Source organism: Perca flavescens, chromosome 18, assembly GCF_004354835.1.
Source record: "Perca flavescens isolate YP-PL-M2 chromosome 18, PFLA_1.0, whole genome shotgun sequence".
Lineage (NCBI taxonomy): Eukaryota > Metazoa > Chordata > Actinopteri > Perciformes > Percidae > Perca > Perca flavescens.
The window spans coordinates 28,550,786-28,570,124 of NC_041348.1; the positions used below are offsets into that span (position 1 = coordinate 28,550,786).

The 19,339-nt window shown below is 40.2% G+C and overlaps 1 protein-coding gene across 1 annotated transcript; it reads left to right on the forward strand.

The window, feature by feature from the left end:
* Nucleotides 1–531: 531 nt before the first annotated feature.
* Nucleotides 532–18,384, forward strand: LOC114572873 (uncharacterized). Its single transcript, XM_028604654.1, has 18 exons — nucleotides 532–861; nucleotides 1,014–1,176; nucleotides 1,505–1,654; nucleotides 3,183–3,343; nucleotides 4,578–4,757; nucleotides 6,826–6,967; nucleotides 7,936–8,120; nucleotides 9,062–9,203; nucleotides 9,302–9,491; nucleotides 12,452–12,716; nucleotides 13,151–13,313; nucleotides 13,651–13,800; nucleotides 13,936–14,096; nucleotides 14,252–14,431; nucleotides 15,173–15,314; nucleotides 16,017–16,201; nucleotides 16,986–17,127; nucleotides 17,212–18,384. Exons 1-18 carry the CDS (start codon nucleotides 655–657, stop codon nucleotides 17,397–17,399), a joined length of 3,096 nt encoding a protein of 1,031 aa, XP_028460455.1. The 5' UTR covers nucleotides 532–654; the 3' UTR covers nucleotides 17,400–18,384.
* Nucleotides 18,385–19,339: the final 955 nt, after the last annotated feature.

Below are 19,339 nucleotides of genomic sequence, written 5' to 3' on the forward strand. Positions count from 1 at the left end.
AGTGCTGTGGGAAACCCTTCTTCAACTTTCAACCAAACTAGTGTTCTCTCTCTCTCTCTCTCTCCACCAGGAGTCCCACCTCTTCACACAAAGACATGCGACTGACAAGAGGGTTCCCTCCTCGTTACGCTAACGAACCAAAAGTGGTCATCCAGTCTCTTTGGTAGAGAAAGACAGAAAGATAGAGAGAGACAAGGAAAACAAACAAGCATTACAAATGGAAATTATCGCAGCTGGAAAAATTATCAAGCTCATTTTTTTTATTGTGCGATTAATTGATTTATTGACTATCGAGACAGGCCTAGCCGGTCCTGGCCCATAAGGTGGGTGGGAGGCGGCCGCGGGAGGACTTCAGATGAGCAGGCAATCAGGTACAAGCATGCAATGTTTGAGCTCTTTTATCAACAGTGGACATGGGGGTAGCGGAGAGAGCAAAAGTAGCAAAGGTCAGCAAAGCTTTCATGTGCTTAGTGGGAACATGTTGTTCCCACAAGTAAAACACCAATCACAGTACGGTAGGTAGTGGGAAGATTACTGCAGTTTAGGGTTAGTTGTGAAATCCCTGTTAACCAGAACACTCACAAAACTAAAGGCTCCAGGAGGAAACATATTTTGTCAGTGAAATAGTAACTTCAGGACAATTTTTTTAAAGTAATGGGGATTTTAGATCTCTTTCTCCAGTCCTCCACCTCCATCTCCCTGTTGGAGGGTCTTGGGGTCCTGCTCCTCATCTACCTTGTTTCCTCCTCCACCTTCAGCTCCAAGGAAGACAGAAAAGGACCTCCAGGACCCAAACCATTTCCCCTAATTGGGAACCTGCTGCAGCTTGATCTCAAGAGACCATACAACACATTACTGAAGGTGAGGAATAAATTGGTTTTCTTTTAGGGGGATTTGTTGTGTGTGTGCTCTCCAGGCAGCAACACTGTTACAATAATTCTTCTATCACATTGTTTTCTATTTAAAATGTGTTTTATAATAAATACATCATGACATTTTTCCCCTGATCTTAGTTTTCCAAGACATATGGATCAGTGTTCACTGTGTATTTGGGACCCCAAAAAGTGGTGGTCCTGGCTGGGTACAAGACAGTGAAAGAGGCACTTGTCAACTATGCTGAAGAGTTTGGTGAAAGAGATCCAATGTTAATAATGCAGGAATATAGTCAAGGCCATGGTAAGGAAAGAGCTTTTTCAAAATCATTTTTCTGTTAATTTTCCAGTAAATATTTGTCTTTAAGAATGTTAACTCATCGGCCGTTTTGGGTCTTAGGAAATCTTTCTTGCTGAATTACTTATTTCCAAGAAGCTTATTAGCACATCTCTGGTCAAAATTTTTAAAGTGTTGCTGTTGCACGACTCTTTCTGGAGAAACTCAGGTTTTGCACATCTGTCTATTAAAATCGGCTAATGGACAAATAAGAATGTCTTAAGCCGAGGACAGCTCTTATTGTCTTTTACCCATTCCAACTTTTTTAAGTTAAAAAAAACATGTTTAATCTCAGGGGTTTTATGGTCCAATGGTGATTTGTGGAAAGAGATGAGGCGCTTTGCTTTGACTAACCTGAGAGACTTTGGGATGGGCAAGAAGGCGAGTGAGGACAAAATCATTGAGGAATGTGACCACCTCATTGAAGTGTTTAAGAAATTTAAAGGTAAGTGACTTTTAATCTACTGCATGATGAACAATGTTGAGTCAATCCTCTTTTAATGAAACAATAACCATTCACAATTGTTTCATGATTTGTATCTTATCATCCACTGGCTTGACCTTTATGTGTTGACTCTAAAAGCAGTTACAAGCAGGGCTGGACTGGGACAAAAAATTGGCCCTGGCAGTTTTTGGCCCAGGCGGCCCACCCCCACACATTCCCTGCAGACAGTCCTCTTAAAATATGCATGCATTCTATGGTATGAGTTGCCCAGTGTCCTGCATTCATGTGATTGTTTTGGATCCTTAGACTAATCTGTTGATCTTACACTTAAATAATTCATTCATTCTTAGAGTTATGATTTGTATATTTATGGTATTTTTATTATTTTATTATTATTGATATTTGATTATTACTATTTTGCTTAATATTGGCTTAGCAACTTTAAATCTGATTTTATAGATCACACAGACTTTTCAACTACCCAACAGGCCAACTGCTAGCATTTTCAATGTAAGCTTAAACAGTAGGTTACCTGACAGCCATTGACTTCAAATGTTACAGCCAAACTGCTTGTTGTCGTTATGACGTGAGGCACACACACACACACACACACACACACACACACACACACACACACACACACACACACACACACACACACAGCCTCCCTCCCTCCTTACCACATCATCATCTACTCTCTCTTCCATCTTTTTCATGGTCAATCTCCTCCTCGGCTTCTTCCCTGCCATGTTGTTTCTGCTTCTCTGTTTAGCCAGACACATCTACTCCTCGGCTTCAGGTAATGCTGATGTTGAAGCAGCTACTACAGCCCCAAACATGTCAGAAATTTCGACACATTTCTTTTTTTTGTAATTTCTCTGCAACTCCCTTGTGCTTTGGTAGTCGTTTGTCCATTTTAACGTGAATGCTAAACTTCCAGCATAACTATTACAGTTCGTGTCTCAGGGCCGGGAGGCGTGGCCATAGTGGGATTCGTAAATTTGTGGCCCGGAGTGGGGAAAGAGGGTTCCTGGATTTGATTGGGTCAGGCCAGTGCCAATAAAGTAAATTAACCAATGGGCCACTGTGAGTTCTTTATGGGCCGGCGCGGCCAAAAAAAAAGGCCTATTCATATTCGGCCCAAAAGTGCGTTGGCCCACCGGGAAAATGCCCGGTATGCCAGATGGCCAGTCCAGCCCTGGTTACAAGCACTCAGAGATAGTGAACGGCAGGTTTCAGTTACACAATGTTCTAAAGGTTTTATGAGACAATATTAATATACATATACATTTTTAACAATAGTGTCATTCATTTTGATAACATGACAGTGGATAGATAAGAAAGGGGAAAAAGAAAAAAAAGGATGATTGGTTCAAGGTTGGTTCACACACATAAATCTTCAGGGAGAACAGTGTTACAATTTATAATACCAACTTGATGAGAGAGGCTTTGTTCAATTATCACAAAATGGCAACAAAATATTTCCAACACTCATGACTTGGATTTTTTCCTGTTTCCCTTGTTACAGGTGAAGCTTTTGATTCGACCCAACTAATGAACTATGCAGTCTCTAATGTTATCTGCTCCGTTGTTTATGGCAGCAGATTTGAATATGATGATCCAGAGTTTACATCCCTGGTAGATCGAACAAACAGAAACATTCAACTTGTGGGCTCCCCGTCAGTACAGGTGACATTTCATGTTTATTCAGCTTAGACTTTTAGCATTGTGATTTTCAGATACATAATACAACTGAACTGAATTGAAGAAATTATGTGATTCTTCACTTTGCATGTTAAATACTTTTCATACATACTGATGTAGTGTAAATTTCGTCAGAGGAGACAAGACTAAGTATGTTCGTCACTGACCTTTTTTTCCATGACTAAGACAAGACGATGACGAGACTGCACCAATGTCCAAAAACGCTGAGTAAGACAAAATTAACATGCATTATTGTTGACAAAAATAGGCGAGACTAAAATGTTTTGCATAAAAGAAAAACTAAGATAAAATCTCTCTTCCTTTCCGTTTACAATCGTCTCTACTTTTTCCATCATGATAGAAGTAGTGCAGTGCCCGTTTCGAGCACGTGTCTGTTCCAAACAGTCCAATTTCTTGGTTCTCAGTATTTTTTTCCCACAACTTTATCTAACTAAGCGCGGTTCAATCAGGCACGGCTCGGCTGCGGCTCATCTAGAGATTCGGCGTGTCCCCTTTCTTTCGTCTAGCCGTCACACATCCAGGTAGCGATGTGGCCCTGGCGGGAGGGAGGAAACCTGGTTCAGCCTTCTGGAAAGCCACTACAGCGCGTAGCGATGTGATCTGGCCCTGGGCAAGGGGAGGGAAAGAGGGAGGAAGCCCGGTTCAACCTGCTGCAGAAGCCCCTCCAGCTGCTCTTAAACAGACGGAGAAATGTATGCAACTTCTTCCAACAAAACAACGTGCTGTAGAGCCCAGGATCCCTGGTGCTTATCTAACGTGTTTCTGTGTACGATTGTATTTGCATGAAGGAAGAGGCTCGATATAAAACCAGACACCTTTAACAAAGTTGCATTCAACAAAAATCATTCAACAAGTGTATTTTGTCAGGTAATTATGACATTTATCCAATATTTGAGATGTGTGAAACACTATTTGACTGAAATGGTTATCAGAAATAATCTATTTTAAAAAATACTAAAATGTTTTCACTGAAACTTGACTAAGATACCTTGAGTTCTCTTTTGACTAAAACTAGACTAAAATGACGAGACTTTTAGTCAACTTAAACTTGACTAACAAAAAAAGATATTAATTTGTAATGTCATGTGAATGACTAAATATGACTAAAACTAACAAGGACATTTGGCACAAGACTAAGACTAAATTAAAAATAGGTGAATTTAACACTATACTGATGCATCTATATTTCTGTTAACAGTTGTATAACATGTTTCCATGGATCGGTAAATGGTTTGGTGGGAAGAAGGAAATGGAGACAATATTTGCTGCCAACAAGAAACATAACTTACAGCTGTTCAGTCGTTTGAAAGAGACCCTCAATCCACAGATGTGCAGAGGCTTTGTGGATGCCTTTCTGGTCCGAAATCAAAATCTGGAGGTTGGGAAGCTTATCATCACTATTATGCTCATTGCTATTAACAATTAAGATATTTATACATCACTTTTAACACGTCTGTGTTTTATATTTGGGTGAGGCTATTTGCACCCCTGGTACAATTATCAGTGTATGCTATTTGTACCCTGGTGCAATTAGAAGTGCTATTCGTACCCTGGTGCAATTATAAATTAATGCTATTTGTACCCTGGTGCAATTAGAAATGAATGCTATTTGTACCCTGCCGGTGCACACAGCAATGTGTTCTATTAATACCCCGTCTGGTACAAATATCAATGTATGCTATTTGCACCCCTGGGCATTTACAGTACATTGGCATATATTTACACACAATTATCCATACTACTCATGTATTACACCTTTTTGGAATATTATCGCTCTGACATTTTTACCCTAACCATAACCAATCCCACTCCTCTTGCCTAAACCTAACCAACCCAACCAGAGCAGGCGTATTCATGATTCTTCCCCTACCACCCTGCAAAAAAAAAAAATGTCGCATTCGCGAGCCCTGACTTGCGCAATTGCATGCAAATGATCTAATCCAAAATCAAGATCACCTCACAGGGGAATCAAACTCCAAACTCCCATACCAAAGGAAAGTGCTCTAACCACTCACCTAGCAGTTCTTACAGGATGGTGAACAACTGTTTACCACTTGCTTTCTTCAAGCCTCGGTTGCTAGATAACCGTACTGTATACAAAAAATAGATACTAACTAACAAACCAACGTCTGTATGCTTTCACTGAAGACAGAAAGCGCAACTGTAGTATCAATTTTCCGCTAGAAATTCAATTGTTATAAACTTTAGAGACAAAACTTTCCTAATATGCCAGTTTCTGCTGTCGAGGAAGATGAACGGCCGCCATTATTTCGGTGCACGCGAGCAACGTGTTTTTGTTGTTACGTCACAGGGTGTGAATAGCTCAGCTGTGTGGCCGAGGCTATTCGTACCGGGGGTGCAAATAGACACTCTGTTTATATTTTCTTCCTGTTCTGTTACTTATCTATTTGAGCATGGAATAGTATTATAATCTCTACCGCTTTCTTGCCATTACCATGACATGTTACTTAATTTATTTTAAAGACTTTGATCAACTCGGGTTGATTTTAAATTGCTTTAATGAATGGGGCTGGATCTAAGAAAATCGATTTTCGGATTCAAATCAATTTTCATTTGAACGATCCAATATCGATTCAGAATCCAGAATCGATCCATGTCTGAATTATAAATTGCTAGAACACCTAAGGAATCCATTGGTACCAACTATATTAAGCTCGCTTAAAGCTGGGAAGTGGGTTAAAAAAATGCTCCCAAAATAGGCTACATTTTGACAAGGTAAAAAAAAAGGAATGTCCATTTTGAAAGGGTTACCTCTCACCTCAATATATCTGAATGAAATGTCACTTAATACTCACTGACCATAAAGTCTGTAGAGCTGCACTTTATTCACTGATTGCAGGCCACAAATCGTTTTTTACTGCAGGAAGATTGGGTATTTTTGGAGCAATGGGCATTTGTTTTTGGATAAGCCTGTCGGAAAAAGGGGCTTTCGGTCCAAAGGCAAATTGCCAAGATGCAAGCTATAACGTCTTTGTCTTTCTACCTTCCCTGGTCAACAGTGGGGGTGTTGAATTTAATCATCACATCGATGCATTGCGATGCGGACCTGTACGATTCTGCATCGATGCAGTGTCAGACCGTAATCGATTATTGCGTTAGGAAGGCATCTGTTCATTTTCCGGTCTGTACTTTGTTTTTGTCTTTTGTCTGTTCCTACATATCTGACTGCTTGAATTTGTTGATGAAAACCACGTGTAGCAATATATATTGATATTGAGGAGGTGAAACCTTGTGATATTGAATCAATTTGAATCGTTGACAGGATAATTGTAATCGAATCGTTATACCAATGAAGATTCACACCCTTAGCCAACAGTAGAGTTATCGGTGAGAAGGAATGAAGTGCAACCCACACCTCCATCACTACTACTACTACCTCAAACGTTTTTGTCTGTATAACTGCTCCAATTTATCTTTACCTGCAGGAATCTGGGATTTCCAACAGTTACTTCCACGACCGCAACCTTATGCAGACAGTTATTCATATTTTCGGGGCTGGCACTGACACAACAGCAGCTACACTGAGATGGGCACTTCTGTATATGGCCAAGAATCCAAAAATACAAGGTAATAAACTTAAAGGCAGGGTTGGTGATGTTGAAAAGCTAGCAAGATTGAAAGTAGCAAACAAAAGTTTAATGTGCCCATATTACGAAAAAAATCACTTTTTCTGGGATTTCGGGTGTTATTTTGTGTCTCTGGTTAGTGTGACCAGATTTCCCAGAACTAAAACCGGGACAGTTTGCACATGACCATAGTGCTTGTACGCACACGCTTTTTAAAGTGAATATGTGCAAGCCCAGGTCATATTTTTGAGAATATAATAATTTGAGAAAATTGAGTCCCACTTCCATATAAATCATCATGAAAACAAATTATTAGTGGATATTACTTCAAGAAATAGCCAACGTTTTGCATCCCTACTGTCGATCTACCAAAACGGTGATTTGTCGACAGTACCTTACACACAACCTAGCGACAGAACAGATGATGAAGTGCTATAAGTTTTATGTTGGATACAAATCTCTACCAATAATAATTGTAGTTGTTTTCTCTTGATACTCTGTAATAATGTCAACTTTCTTTGACCCTGATCATGTCATTGACCTGACTTGCGTTGTCAATCTCGAACGAAGGGGAAGTTAAAATTGAATATCAACTGAATATCAAACGTCCAGCCATCTTCTTAACGACACAGATAAGATGAGTCATTGCCTTGTCTTATCTGACAACAAAGATCTGACAACAAAGATCTTACAGAAGTTGCTAAAGTAGCTAAAACAGAGACCTGACACAGGGTGAAAAGAGGAGCTGCAGCAATGTGCAGTAGAACAAAAAGATGTTTTTTTTTTTTAAATTAAACCACGTAAACCTATTTCTGATACAATCTGAAATTACAATTATGAACCTGAAAATGGGCATGATATGGCCACTTTAACAAAAGTTGAAATAAATATCAATTTACCATTTAGTAATGGTTATTATAAAGTGTTACCAAATCGTCTTCATGAAAACAAAAACGTCTCCTCTCCCAGACCAGGTCCAAGAAGAGCTGAGCAGGGAGATAGGAAGTCGTCAAGTGCAGGTTGAGGACAGGAAGAACCTGCCCTTCACCGACGCTGTCATCCATGAGACACAGAGACTGGCCAGCATCCTCCCGATAGCAGTGCCTCACAAAACGAGCCAAGACATCACCTTCCAGGGTCACTTCATTAAGAAGGTCAGACTGAATAAAACACCTATTTAACATGAACTTTTATAAAGCACCTTCATGACATTTGATGTCTCGCTCACATACACACACACACACACACACACACACACACACACACACACACGACTTCTCCCACCGTGCGGTGTTGGGTTTTTTTAAGCCCCCAAACATCACCTTCCAGGCACCGCGGCTATGGTTATGTTTAAGCTTACGGTGAGGGTTAGTGCCTGTAAGGCAACATTGGAGGCTTAAAATACCATCGATCCCGGCTGGCGAAATTCACAAGTTCACGAAAGGTTGGTATCTATCTCGTGAACACCTTTACACAATCACACGTTCACAATCACCGACCCGACTCTTAGCCAACAAGCGATTTCGACCCGCATTAGAACGTTAACTAGTCATGCAGTTGGGTTGTCAAGGTCAAAACACTATATGTAGCAACTGTGAATCAAATAAACGTATTATAATTAATGTTATGTCATTTTTTACTCTTCCACTGAATGTTTGCTGCTTCAATCCAGAAGAGTATTGAAAAGTATTTTCCGCGACTGAAAAAGGCACGTGTTGAGGATGACCAGCCTGAACCGGAGGTATCAGTCTGAAACAGAGCTCAACAGTTCCACCAGTGGAATTAGTTATGTTATTAATTTTTTTTACAGTATTTTCAGGCTTCAACCAGTGAAAGACAGGGGAGAGAAAGAGATAGATTAGTGACACGGGGCGACACCCACCCACCGCCACAAGTTGGGTAGACGTCATCATCATGGTGGCAAGCCTTCAACCAGCTAAACTAGCTTACAGGGTTAAAAAAAAAAATTGTATGCGCGTCCCCAGCACCCACTCCTACTGCTGACGAATAAAACATTCATCATTACTTTCTGTGTTAGGTGAATTATCTCTTGCTTAGCAAGTATAAAACCTTTCAAATGGTGTATGGTCCACAGGGTACAACGGTATTTCCTCTCTTAACATCTGTCCTGTATGATGAGAGCGAGTGGGAGAAGCCACACAGCTTTTATCCTGCTCACTTTTTGGATAAAGATGGGAAGTTTGTCAAGCGAGAAGCCTTCATGCCGTTTTCTGCAGGTTGGTGAATTTAGCCATCACTTCTTGATGATCATTCACTTGTAGATGAGATAAACATGTTTCTTTGCTCTCACTCTCACACACTCACACTCACACAGGTCAAAGGGTTTGTCTCGGAGAGGGTCTGGCCAGGATGGAGCTCTTCATCTTCTTCACCACCCTGCTGCAGCACTTTCATTTCACTCCTCCTCCTGGAGTTTCAGAGGATGAACTGGATCTGACTCCACGTGTGGGCTTTACCCTCAACCCTTCACCCCATAAACTGTGTGCTGTTTCCTGTATTAAGCAGTAGGGCTTGATTATGACTTAAACTCACTTCACAAGTGTAGAGTAGATGCTTATTTGTACAGTGTTTTAATCAATGAAGTACAACAACAGCACTAAATATGTTCAATATCAATATCAATTATGCAATCAAGACAATTTTTACTTAATTATAGGCTTGCAGATAAGCAACTTAATGCAGATCATTAACCTGATGACAAGCCAGATGATATGTTACACTAAAACCATCTGAGAAGTCATTGGAAACTGGGTGGGCAGTTTCAAAGAAAAAGCCCTGGCAGGCAATTTGAGCCATCCGTCTATTACATCACAGCCGTCAAACACTCCCAAGTCAAAGCCGTAGCTGCCAGTAGCTACACTGTACGCTGATTGGTTTGGTAAGCTGGTAGTTCAAACACAAACGCATTATTTGAAGCCTGAAAATATGGAATATGGACTGGATATATAATCCCTCAATTCTAGCACGATCTTGTAATATCATGAGAATCCAGCTGCGCTCACGCTAAGCAGATCAGACCAAATACTGTACATGGTATTCTCTACATCCATTGGCATCTCTGACTATCCTGCCATTAAAAATGTAGATGGTATCAACGTCAGTTTTCGCTGAGCCATATAAATACTTGTGAATTTGGCTTGACAGCAGACTGACATTTAAGATTCATAATCAACATTATTGATTGATTACCAGGCCTTTTATACTGGATTAAAGGCAGCCTGTCTTTGAAACAGTAAAAATATTGCCAGTTTCCTCATAAAGTTTGTGCTGTACATGAGGGCTTGGAATTTAAAAAGTAGTTTAACAGTAATGAAAATGTTCAACGCCACTGATGTAATTAAGAAAATGTATATGGAATGCTTTCTTCATTAGCTACTCACTATGTATACCTGCAGATAAGCATCTTGAAACTAGGCTATTACAAAAATGTCTTTCTTGTAATTTGCGATGCAAAATTAAAAATATGTTGATGTAAACAATTAACAATATCCAAGATATCTGACTACAGCATTAAAGTTGGAGGTGCTCACCTCGTACTTCAAACTCAGAGCTGCAAATCTTCTTGTTGTAAGTCTACCTGAATTTAGGTTTATCTGCTCCTACACGTGTTTTTGAGAAATGTGGTTGAGAAGATAAAATAATTGTTATGTGGTTAATATCGACTACAGGTGCTAACGTCTTGTACCACACACACGTCATAAGACGGGGGTGTTGTTAATGGTTATTGGTGGTGTGCCATATCACAATATCCATAATTAGAGGTGTGACAAGATCTCGTCCCACGATCTCGCAAGATTAAAACATTACGATATTTCTTGCTGAGGTAAAAACAGTTCTCTCGCAATATCAGTACACAAGTGCAGAATTACGTCGGTACTACTGAGGACCAATTCACACAAAATCAATCGATCCAATGTCAGTACCTCAGAACTCGTAAGCGTGAGCTTCCTCTCCAGTTACGTTGCCTCTGCAGTTTCTTAAAGTCACAGTGAGACACGGCAATACCAGTAAAAAGAGATTGCTGTGCAGTTAATTACACTTCCGAGACAGACATGTGTTCTCAATTGCCCTGGTGACAGACTGACAGGCACAAGACAAAAAGATTAATTTGCCCTGGTGACAGACTGACAGGCACAAGACAAAAAGATTAATTTGCCCTGGTGACAGACTGACAGGCACAAGACAAAAAGATTAATTTGCCCTGGTGGCAGACTGACAGGCTGAGGTCGTACAGGCAAGACAACTGTATTTCTATAGCACCTTTCAGGAACAAGGCAATTTAAAGTGCTTTACATAAAACATTAAAGAGCAATTCAAAATGGTCATGAAAATAAAACACGCTAAAAAATGTAAGTTTTCTTTAAAATAGTGTTAAAATCTCGTACTGTTCTTGTGAACCCAATCTCGTGTCTCGTCTCGTGAGCCAAGTGTTTCATCACACACCTAATGATAATATTGGTATACTTTTTATTATGAGGAAAACTAGAGACCATCTTGCGATAGCATCATACCATACCAGGGGCAAAAAATGGCGGGGCTCCTTTCCTCCTTTCTACTCCACTTACTTCCAACAGCCTTGCTCGGACCACACTCGTCAAACTGAGCCTGAAGCACTCAAAGTCAGCCTTTATATTGAACTTAACTACACAACTGTAAAGTTTCATGACTGCATCACAGACAGACATTTAAAGACCTGGCAAAGTACCTGATACCACCTCAATGGTTGTTCCCGTTACAGTAGGTCTCTAGACTACATTTTGCCATGGTGAGACAAACACACTGCTGTTGCAGCTGGTCATGGCCCTCTTTGTTTGATACCGACGCACAAGGCACCCTTAAGCGTCTTTACAAACAACCCAGGCTTTCAACTGCAAACCCATCTGAAGTGATATTAGACACTCAGAGCAAGAGCTCCAGAAGTACACATAGTAGGAAGAATGACAACATCTACGTTGGGAAGTGGTCGGGTCTCAAACATACTTCTTTTAACTCCACCCATGATCTTTTTCTAAACCTAAGTAGTTTTAGTACCATGTATTCCCCCTGTTTAAAACGGCAACTCTAGTTGAGCCTCATTCTGACATGCGAGGGGTACCAAGTTTAGTTTGAGTGACGCCAATGACAAAACAAAATGACGCGGAATGAGAATGTGTTGTGTATATACTGGGCATTCAAGTATGAATTATGAAGTAAGAATGCTTCCTAATTACGTTGATAAAAACATAATCTCCCCCAGAGAAATGTAGACTCCGAGATTATAGGTGGTTGCTGGAGTGGACATGGGCCAATGAAATGTTATGTGAACAGCAGCAGCGGAGAGAGAAGTAGTAGCCAAGGTCAACAAAGCTTTCATGTGAGTTATGTGGAGAAGTTACTCCCACAAGGAAGCACCAATCACAGTACAGCAGGGAATGAGGAAATTACTGCAGTTGATGATTAGTTGTCAAATCCCTCTTTAACTGAAAACTCACAAAACTGAGGCTCCAGAAGGAAAAATAGAAGTTGCAACTTCAGGACAAGTCATGGGGGTATTAGAACTGTGTCTCCAGTCCTCCAACTCTATCTCCCTGTTGGGGGGTCTGTTGGTCCTGCTACTCGTCTGCCTCGTCTGCTCCTCCAGCTTCAGCTCCAAGGAAAACAGAAAAGAACCTCCAGGACCAAAACCATTTCCCCTAATCGGGAACCTGCTGCAGCTTGACCTTAAGAGACCCTACAACACATTACTGAAGGTGAGAAGATGACTGATAACTTCTTTTTGGGTGATTTGTTGAGTGTGTGCTCTCAAGGCAGCCACAATGAGTATGTTTGCATCAGTATTTCACGATTATTTGATACAGGTCATGTAAACAGCATATTCCGGTTGGATATTCTGAATAAGGCCTTTTTCTGAATATAGCAATTTCCGAAGACATTCCGGTATTATTTGGTTTTTAGAAGGATTACATTACATGTAAACGGGAATATTACTTGAATATTCACTTTCATTAGCCATATAAACAGCTTAGTCGCAATATCGTCTTTTCGGAATTAGGGCAAAAAGCGGAATATTATGTTCAAGTTAAACTTAGTCATTGTTACAATGACTTTTCTACCACATTGTCTTCTTTTTAAAATGTGTTTGTTTTATAGTAAATACATCATGACATTATGCCCCTGTTCTTAGCTTTCCAAGACATATGGATCAGTGTTCACTGTGTATTTGGGACCCCAAAAAGTGGTGGTCCTGGCTGGGTACAAGACAGTGAAGGAGGCACTTGTCAACTACGCTGATGAATTTGGTGAAAGAGATCCAATGTTAATAATGCACGAATCTAATCAAGGCCATGGTAAGGAAAGAAAAAGACCTTTTTCGAAATTCCTTGTTTATTTTCAAGCAAATGGTTATTGTCTTTAGGGCTGCATCCTATAGTCAACCAATCATTCATGTTGGTCTCAGTCGACTAAGATTTCTTTTGTCGGCTTAGTCATTTTTTATGCTTTTTTCATGCTGAATGATTTTATTTTCAAAAAAATGTATGAGCACAACTTTGGTAAACAAGATTAAAGTGGTGCTTTTGCATCATTCTTTGTGGAGAAACACTAAGAATGTCTTAAGTCGAGACAGCTCTAATTGTCTTTATCTATTCCAAGTTTTTTTAAAGTTAAAAACATGTTTCATCTCAGGGGTTTTATGGGCCAATGGTGATTCGTGGAAAGAGATGAGGCGCTTTGCTTTGACTAACCTGAGAGACTTTGGGATGGGCAAGAAGGCGAGTGAGGACAAAATCATTGAGGAATGTGAATACCTCATTGAAGTGTTTAAGAAATTTAAAGGTAAGTGTCTTATTATAACCTACTGCATGTTGAGCATCATTCATCAATCCTTGTTGTTATAAAACAATCCATTCACAACTGTTTCGTGATTTGGACACTGGTGACTTGGATTTTTTCCTGTTTCCCTTGTTACAGGTGAAGCTTTTGATACGACCCAAAAAATAAACTATGCAGTCTCTAATATTATCTGCTCCATTGTTTATGGCAGCAGATTTGAATATGATGATCCAGAGTTTACATCCCTGGTAGATCGAACAAACAGATACGTTCAACTTGTGGGCTCCCCATCAGTACAGGTGACATTTCATGTTTATTCAGTTTACACTTTTTTAAGCATTGTGATTTTCAAATACATAATACAACTGAACTGAATTGAGGAAATGATATGATTCTTTACTTGCTTGTTAAATACTTTTTGTACTTACTGATGCATCTATATTTTTGTTAACAGTTGTATAACATGTTTCCATGGATCGGTAAATGGTTTGGTGGGAAGAAGGAAATAGAGGTGATATTTGCTGTCAACAAGAAACATAACTTACAGCTGTTCAGTCATTTGAAAGAGACCCTCAATCAACAGATGTGCAGAGGCTTTGTGGATGCCTTTCTGGTCCGGAAGCAAAATCTGGAGGTTGGGAAGCTTATCATCACTATTATGCTCATTGCTATTAACAATTAAGATACATACCTAATTTTTAACTCTTCTATGTTTTGTATTTTCTATCTGTTACTTAGCATTTGAGCATGGGATAGTATTGCTATGTTATCTTTACTGCTTTCTTGCTGTTACCATGTTATGGTACTTTAGTTATTTTACAGCATTTGGTCAACTCGGGTTGGATTTAAATTTGCTTTATGAATAGGGCTGGGTTTAATAAAATCGATTTTCATGTAAAAGAACCAATATCGATTCCGAATCCAGAATCGATCTATGTCTGTATTATAAATTCCTAGAAGACCTAAAGAATCCATTGGTACCAACTATGTTAGCTGTAGAGTCTGTAGACCTGCACTTTATTAAATTATTGCAGGCCACAAATCGTTTTCAAATGCAGGAAGATTGGGTGTTTTCGGCGCAATGGGCATTTGGCCAACTTTTCAGGCTATTGGAGTTTCACAATAATGGGCCATAAGAACAATGGGATGTCCCAGATGCGTAGATGATCAAGCCTTGATGTATCAAACAGATGTCTGTCTACCTTCCCTGGAAAACAGTAATTATCAGTAAGAAGGAATGGAGGGAAGGGAATGGAAGGAAAGTGTACCCACACCAGCACACTACTAACTACTTCAAAAAAGAAATCCCTCATTTGTAATAACGTTTTGGATCAGATTTGGCTATGTAACTGGACCAATTTATTTTTACCTGCAGGAATCTGGGATTGCTAACAGTTATTTCAACGAACGCAACCTTATGCAGACAGTTATTAATCTTTTCGGGGCTGGCACTGACACAACAGCAACTACTCTGAGATGGGGACTTCTGTTTCTGGCCAAGAATCCAAAAATACAAGGTAAGAAACTTAAAGGCAGGATTGGTAATCTGTGATTCCCACAGATTAGAAAGCATACTTATTTTCCTAACAATCAAGTATCAAAAGATAAGGAGGACACGCTGTTGAATGCTGTCCTCCTCTCCTACTTCAATGCCTAACAAATCTATCTCTCTCTCTCTCTCTCTCTCTCTCTCTCTCTGACCCTGTCTTTCACTGGTTGAAGCCTGAAAATATTGTAAACAAATTAATAACATAACTAATTACACTGGTCGGACTGTTCAGCTCTGTTTCAGACTGATACCTCCGGTTCAGGCTGGTCCTCATTCTCAACACGTGCCTTTTTCACTCGCGGAAAATACTTTTCAATACTCATCTGGATTGAAGCAGAAAAAATTCAGTGTAAGAGTAAAAAATGGCATAACATTAATTATAATACGTTTATTTGATTCACAGGGTCGGGAATCCAGCATTAACACACTGACAACATTGTATTCAGAATATCAAATATTTTTATAACACTTAATGTGTGATTGTGAATTTCGACAGCCGTCTTCTCTCCTTTATGCAGACAGACGGCTGGTGTTGATAGTGCGGCGCACCGCCACACATTAGTCTATGTGTGGGAAACACTGGGTCATTTTTAAAAGCTAGCAAGATTTGAAAGTAGCATACAAGGTTCCCAAATCGTCTTCACGAAAACAAAAACTTGTCCTCTCTCAGACCAGGTCCAGGAGGAGCTGAGCAGGGAGATAGGAAGTCGTAACGTTCAGGTTGAGGACAGGAAGAACCTGCCCTTCACCGACGCTGTCATCCATGAGACACAGAGACTGGCCAGCATCCTCCCGATAGCAGTGCCTCACAAAACGAGCCAAGACATCACCTTCCAGGGTCACTTCATTAAGAAGGTCAGACTGAATAAAACACCTAGCAGTGTTTCACCTATAAGGGTACGAGCCTGGTAGGCAGCCAGGCGAACAGGAACCACTGCCAGGCCAATAAAAAAAAAATGTTATGCCAAAAAATGCCAAATATCATGGAGTTTGAATCACCAGAGGTCCCACGATACGATATTATCACGATATTTATATCATGATACGATATTATTGCGATTTAAAAAATACTGCAATATTCTGCGATATATTGCAATTCATTACCTTTTCTCCAAGTTCATATTATGTCCCCAAGGCAAAACTTTGTCGACATCTTTTTTTGTCTAAAGCAAATGTCTCTGGTTTGTTCATCTCACTTCAATGTCCCATCTAGTGGACTAAAAAAGCAATTGTTATTGTAAACGATCGATACTTGGCTGTGTATCGATACAGTAGTGCCACGTAAAATGTTGCGATACTATGCTGCAGACAGACAGAAAGAGATATGAGTGCTTGAGTGAACTAGTGTGGGTTTAAATGTAAAGTGGATAATCAGCTGCTGTAATGAAGAATATGACAGAATTAACTGCGTCAAGCTACCCAAGCAATATGCTGAGCTAAACAGAAGCACTGTCAACAGGAAATGACACAATACGCTGTTCTAAGTCCTGTTTGGTCCTTCATATAGCTGCAAGATCAGGATTCAAAATGTTAAAATAATTTAAGATGCTGTGCTGTGCGCTGTGCTTTGTGACTTATTTTTTGATGTAGTTTGAAAATACTATTGCTCGTAGAGAATGTTTTTCTGTATTGTCCACAGGGGACCACGGTATTTCCTCTCTTGACATCTGTACTTCATGATGAGAGTGAGTGGGAGAGGCCACACAGCTTTTATCCTGCTCACTTCCTGGACAAAGACGGGAAGTTTGTCAAGCGGGACGCCTTCATGCCTTTTTCTGCAGGTTGGTGAATTAAGCCATCACTTCTAGATGTTCATTTACTTGCAGATGAGATGAACATTTTCCTTTGTTCTCTCTCTCTGACAGGTCGAAGGGTTTGTCTCGGAGAGGGTCTGGCCAGGATGGAGCTCTTCATCTTCTTCACCACCCTCCTGCAGCACTTTCGTTTCACTCCTCCTCCTGGAGTTTCAGAGGATGAGCTGGATCTGACTCCACGTGTGGGCTTCACCCTCAACCCTTCACCCCATAAACTGTGTGCTGTTTCCTGTATGTGAGCAGTAGGGCTTGAAATGCAGCTTGGCCCACTTTTATGACTTCAACTCCCTTCAAGAGAGTATATTTTCATTTGTACAGCATTATATTCCATGTAGTGCAACAGCAATAAAAAAAAAATCAAAGATTTGCAGATAAGTAACTAACTGCAGATCAGTAACCTGATGATGCACCAGATGATTTGTTACACAGAACCATCTGAGAAGCCATCATTGGGAACTGTTTGAAAAAAGGGCAGGAGCTTAAAAAATACATGGCAGATGATTCATATACCATCTGTCTATAACATCAGCCATTGTGTTTTTAACGAACAGTCTCAGGCGTCACATACACCTAAACCACAGGCCATAGATGCCAGTAGCTCCATACCGGAAGCTGATTGGTTCAGTAAGCTGGTAGTTGAGATACAAATGCATTACTTAAAGCCTGAAATGATGGAATTTCATGTGATCTTGTGATACCGTGACTAGCTGCATTCAAGGTCAGCCATTCAGACCAGGTAGATGGTTTTCTCTACATCCATTGGCTTCTCTGACTATCCTGCCATTACAAGTTTAGATGGCATCCATATCACTCTTGCTGAGCCACCTAAATACTTTAGAATTTGGCTTGACAGCAGACTGGAATTTAAGATTCATATTCAACATTTGAGCCAAAATATGGTTATCAAACCAGGCCTGGCAACCCTAAAAATACTGTCAGCTTCCTCATAAAGTGTGTATTGTCCGCCGTTCATGAGTGTAAATTTTAAAAAAGTAGTTACAGTAATGAAAATGTTAAACACCACTGATGTAATTAAAAAAATGTTGTTGAATGTCTGCTTTAGAAGTCCTGATGTTCCAGCAATGGACTTTCCTTATTAGCTACATACGGTATATCTGAAGAGCACAATCATTTTGAAACTTATAACAAAAATGGCTTTCTTGTAACTAGCTAAATACAAATTTAATATTGTCATGTAAACAATAAAGACCTCAATATGTCTGACCTTTGAACTCCCTCTTGGGAAGAAACCTGGGACAGACCCAGGCTCTTGGTAGGCGGTGTCTGACGGTCCGGTTGGGGATATGATGAACAGTGGCGATAATAGTCAAATTAATAATGGAAAAGTGACTTCAAATGGTAGTCTTAGTAGTTCATGTCATATCAGGGCGCTGCAGGGCGTTACAGGATGTAGCGTGGCCCAGCAGAGCATGGATGGACGTAGCAGGAAGCAGCAGGGTTCAGCAGAAAGCAGCATGACATTGCAGGGCACCGCTGAGCTCAGCAGGGAGTGCAGCAGGACCACGGCGACAGCTGGAACCAGGATCTTGGAGCCAACGTTCTCCAAGGAAATACGCTGGGGGAAAAAACATAAGGACTCCAGGGAGTACTCCTCACTCCCTAACTATAAGCTTTATCAAATAGGAGAGTTTTAAGTTCATTCTTGAATGAGGTGACAGTTTCTGCCCCCACCCCCGAAAGATAATTGCTGTGTGGTTTATGTCCACTGCCAGTGTTTGGTTTTTTCCAGTTCATGAAGTGATAATTTCTTGCACTACACAGATGTCATAAGAAGGGAGTCATTCACAATTATAGTTATATTTTTTAATGAGGAAAACTACAGACCATCTTGCTATGGGATCATATCAGCTGCAATGCCAAATCAGGACAGGGGCATTAAGTGGGGTGGCCCCTTGGTTACTTTCTACCCCCCTTGTAGTGACGTGGCTTCAAATGACGACTAAAAACGCTTGTCTTTTACTGGGAACATTTTACTGTTCAATATGCTGCAGTTTTACAAACTTAAGCATGGCGGACCATTTGCATCTAGCGTCTCATGTTCATCTCATCACAACTTCTGTGTAGGCTGCTTCAAAATAAAAGCACTTCCTGTAACGGTTCGTAGTAGAACTGAATTACTGTTAAATGAATAAGGTTGTGTACTTTTTCACATATTAGC

Coding starts and splice junctions, on each gene's coding strand:
- LOC114572873 (XM_028604654.1), top strand. CDS start 655: ATGGGGATTTTAGATCTCTTTCTCCAGTCCTCCACCTCCATCTCCCTG. Junction 9,204..9,301: donor CTTCATGCCGTTTTCTGCAG/GTTGGTGAATTT, acceptor ACACTCACACAG/GTCAAAGGGTTTGTCTCGGA. Junction 14,097..14,251: donor TGGGCTCCCCATCAGTACAG/GTGACATTTCAT, acceptor TTTTGTTAACAG/TTGTATAACATGTTTCCATG.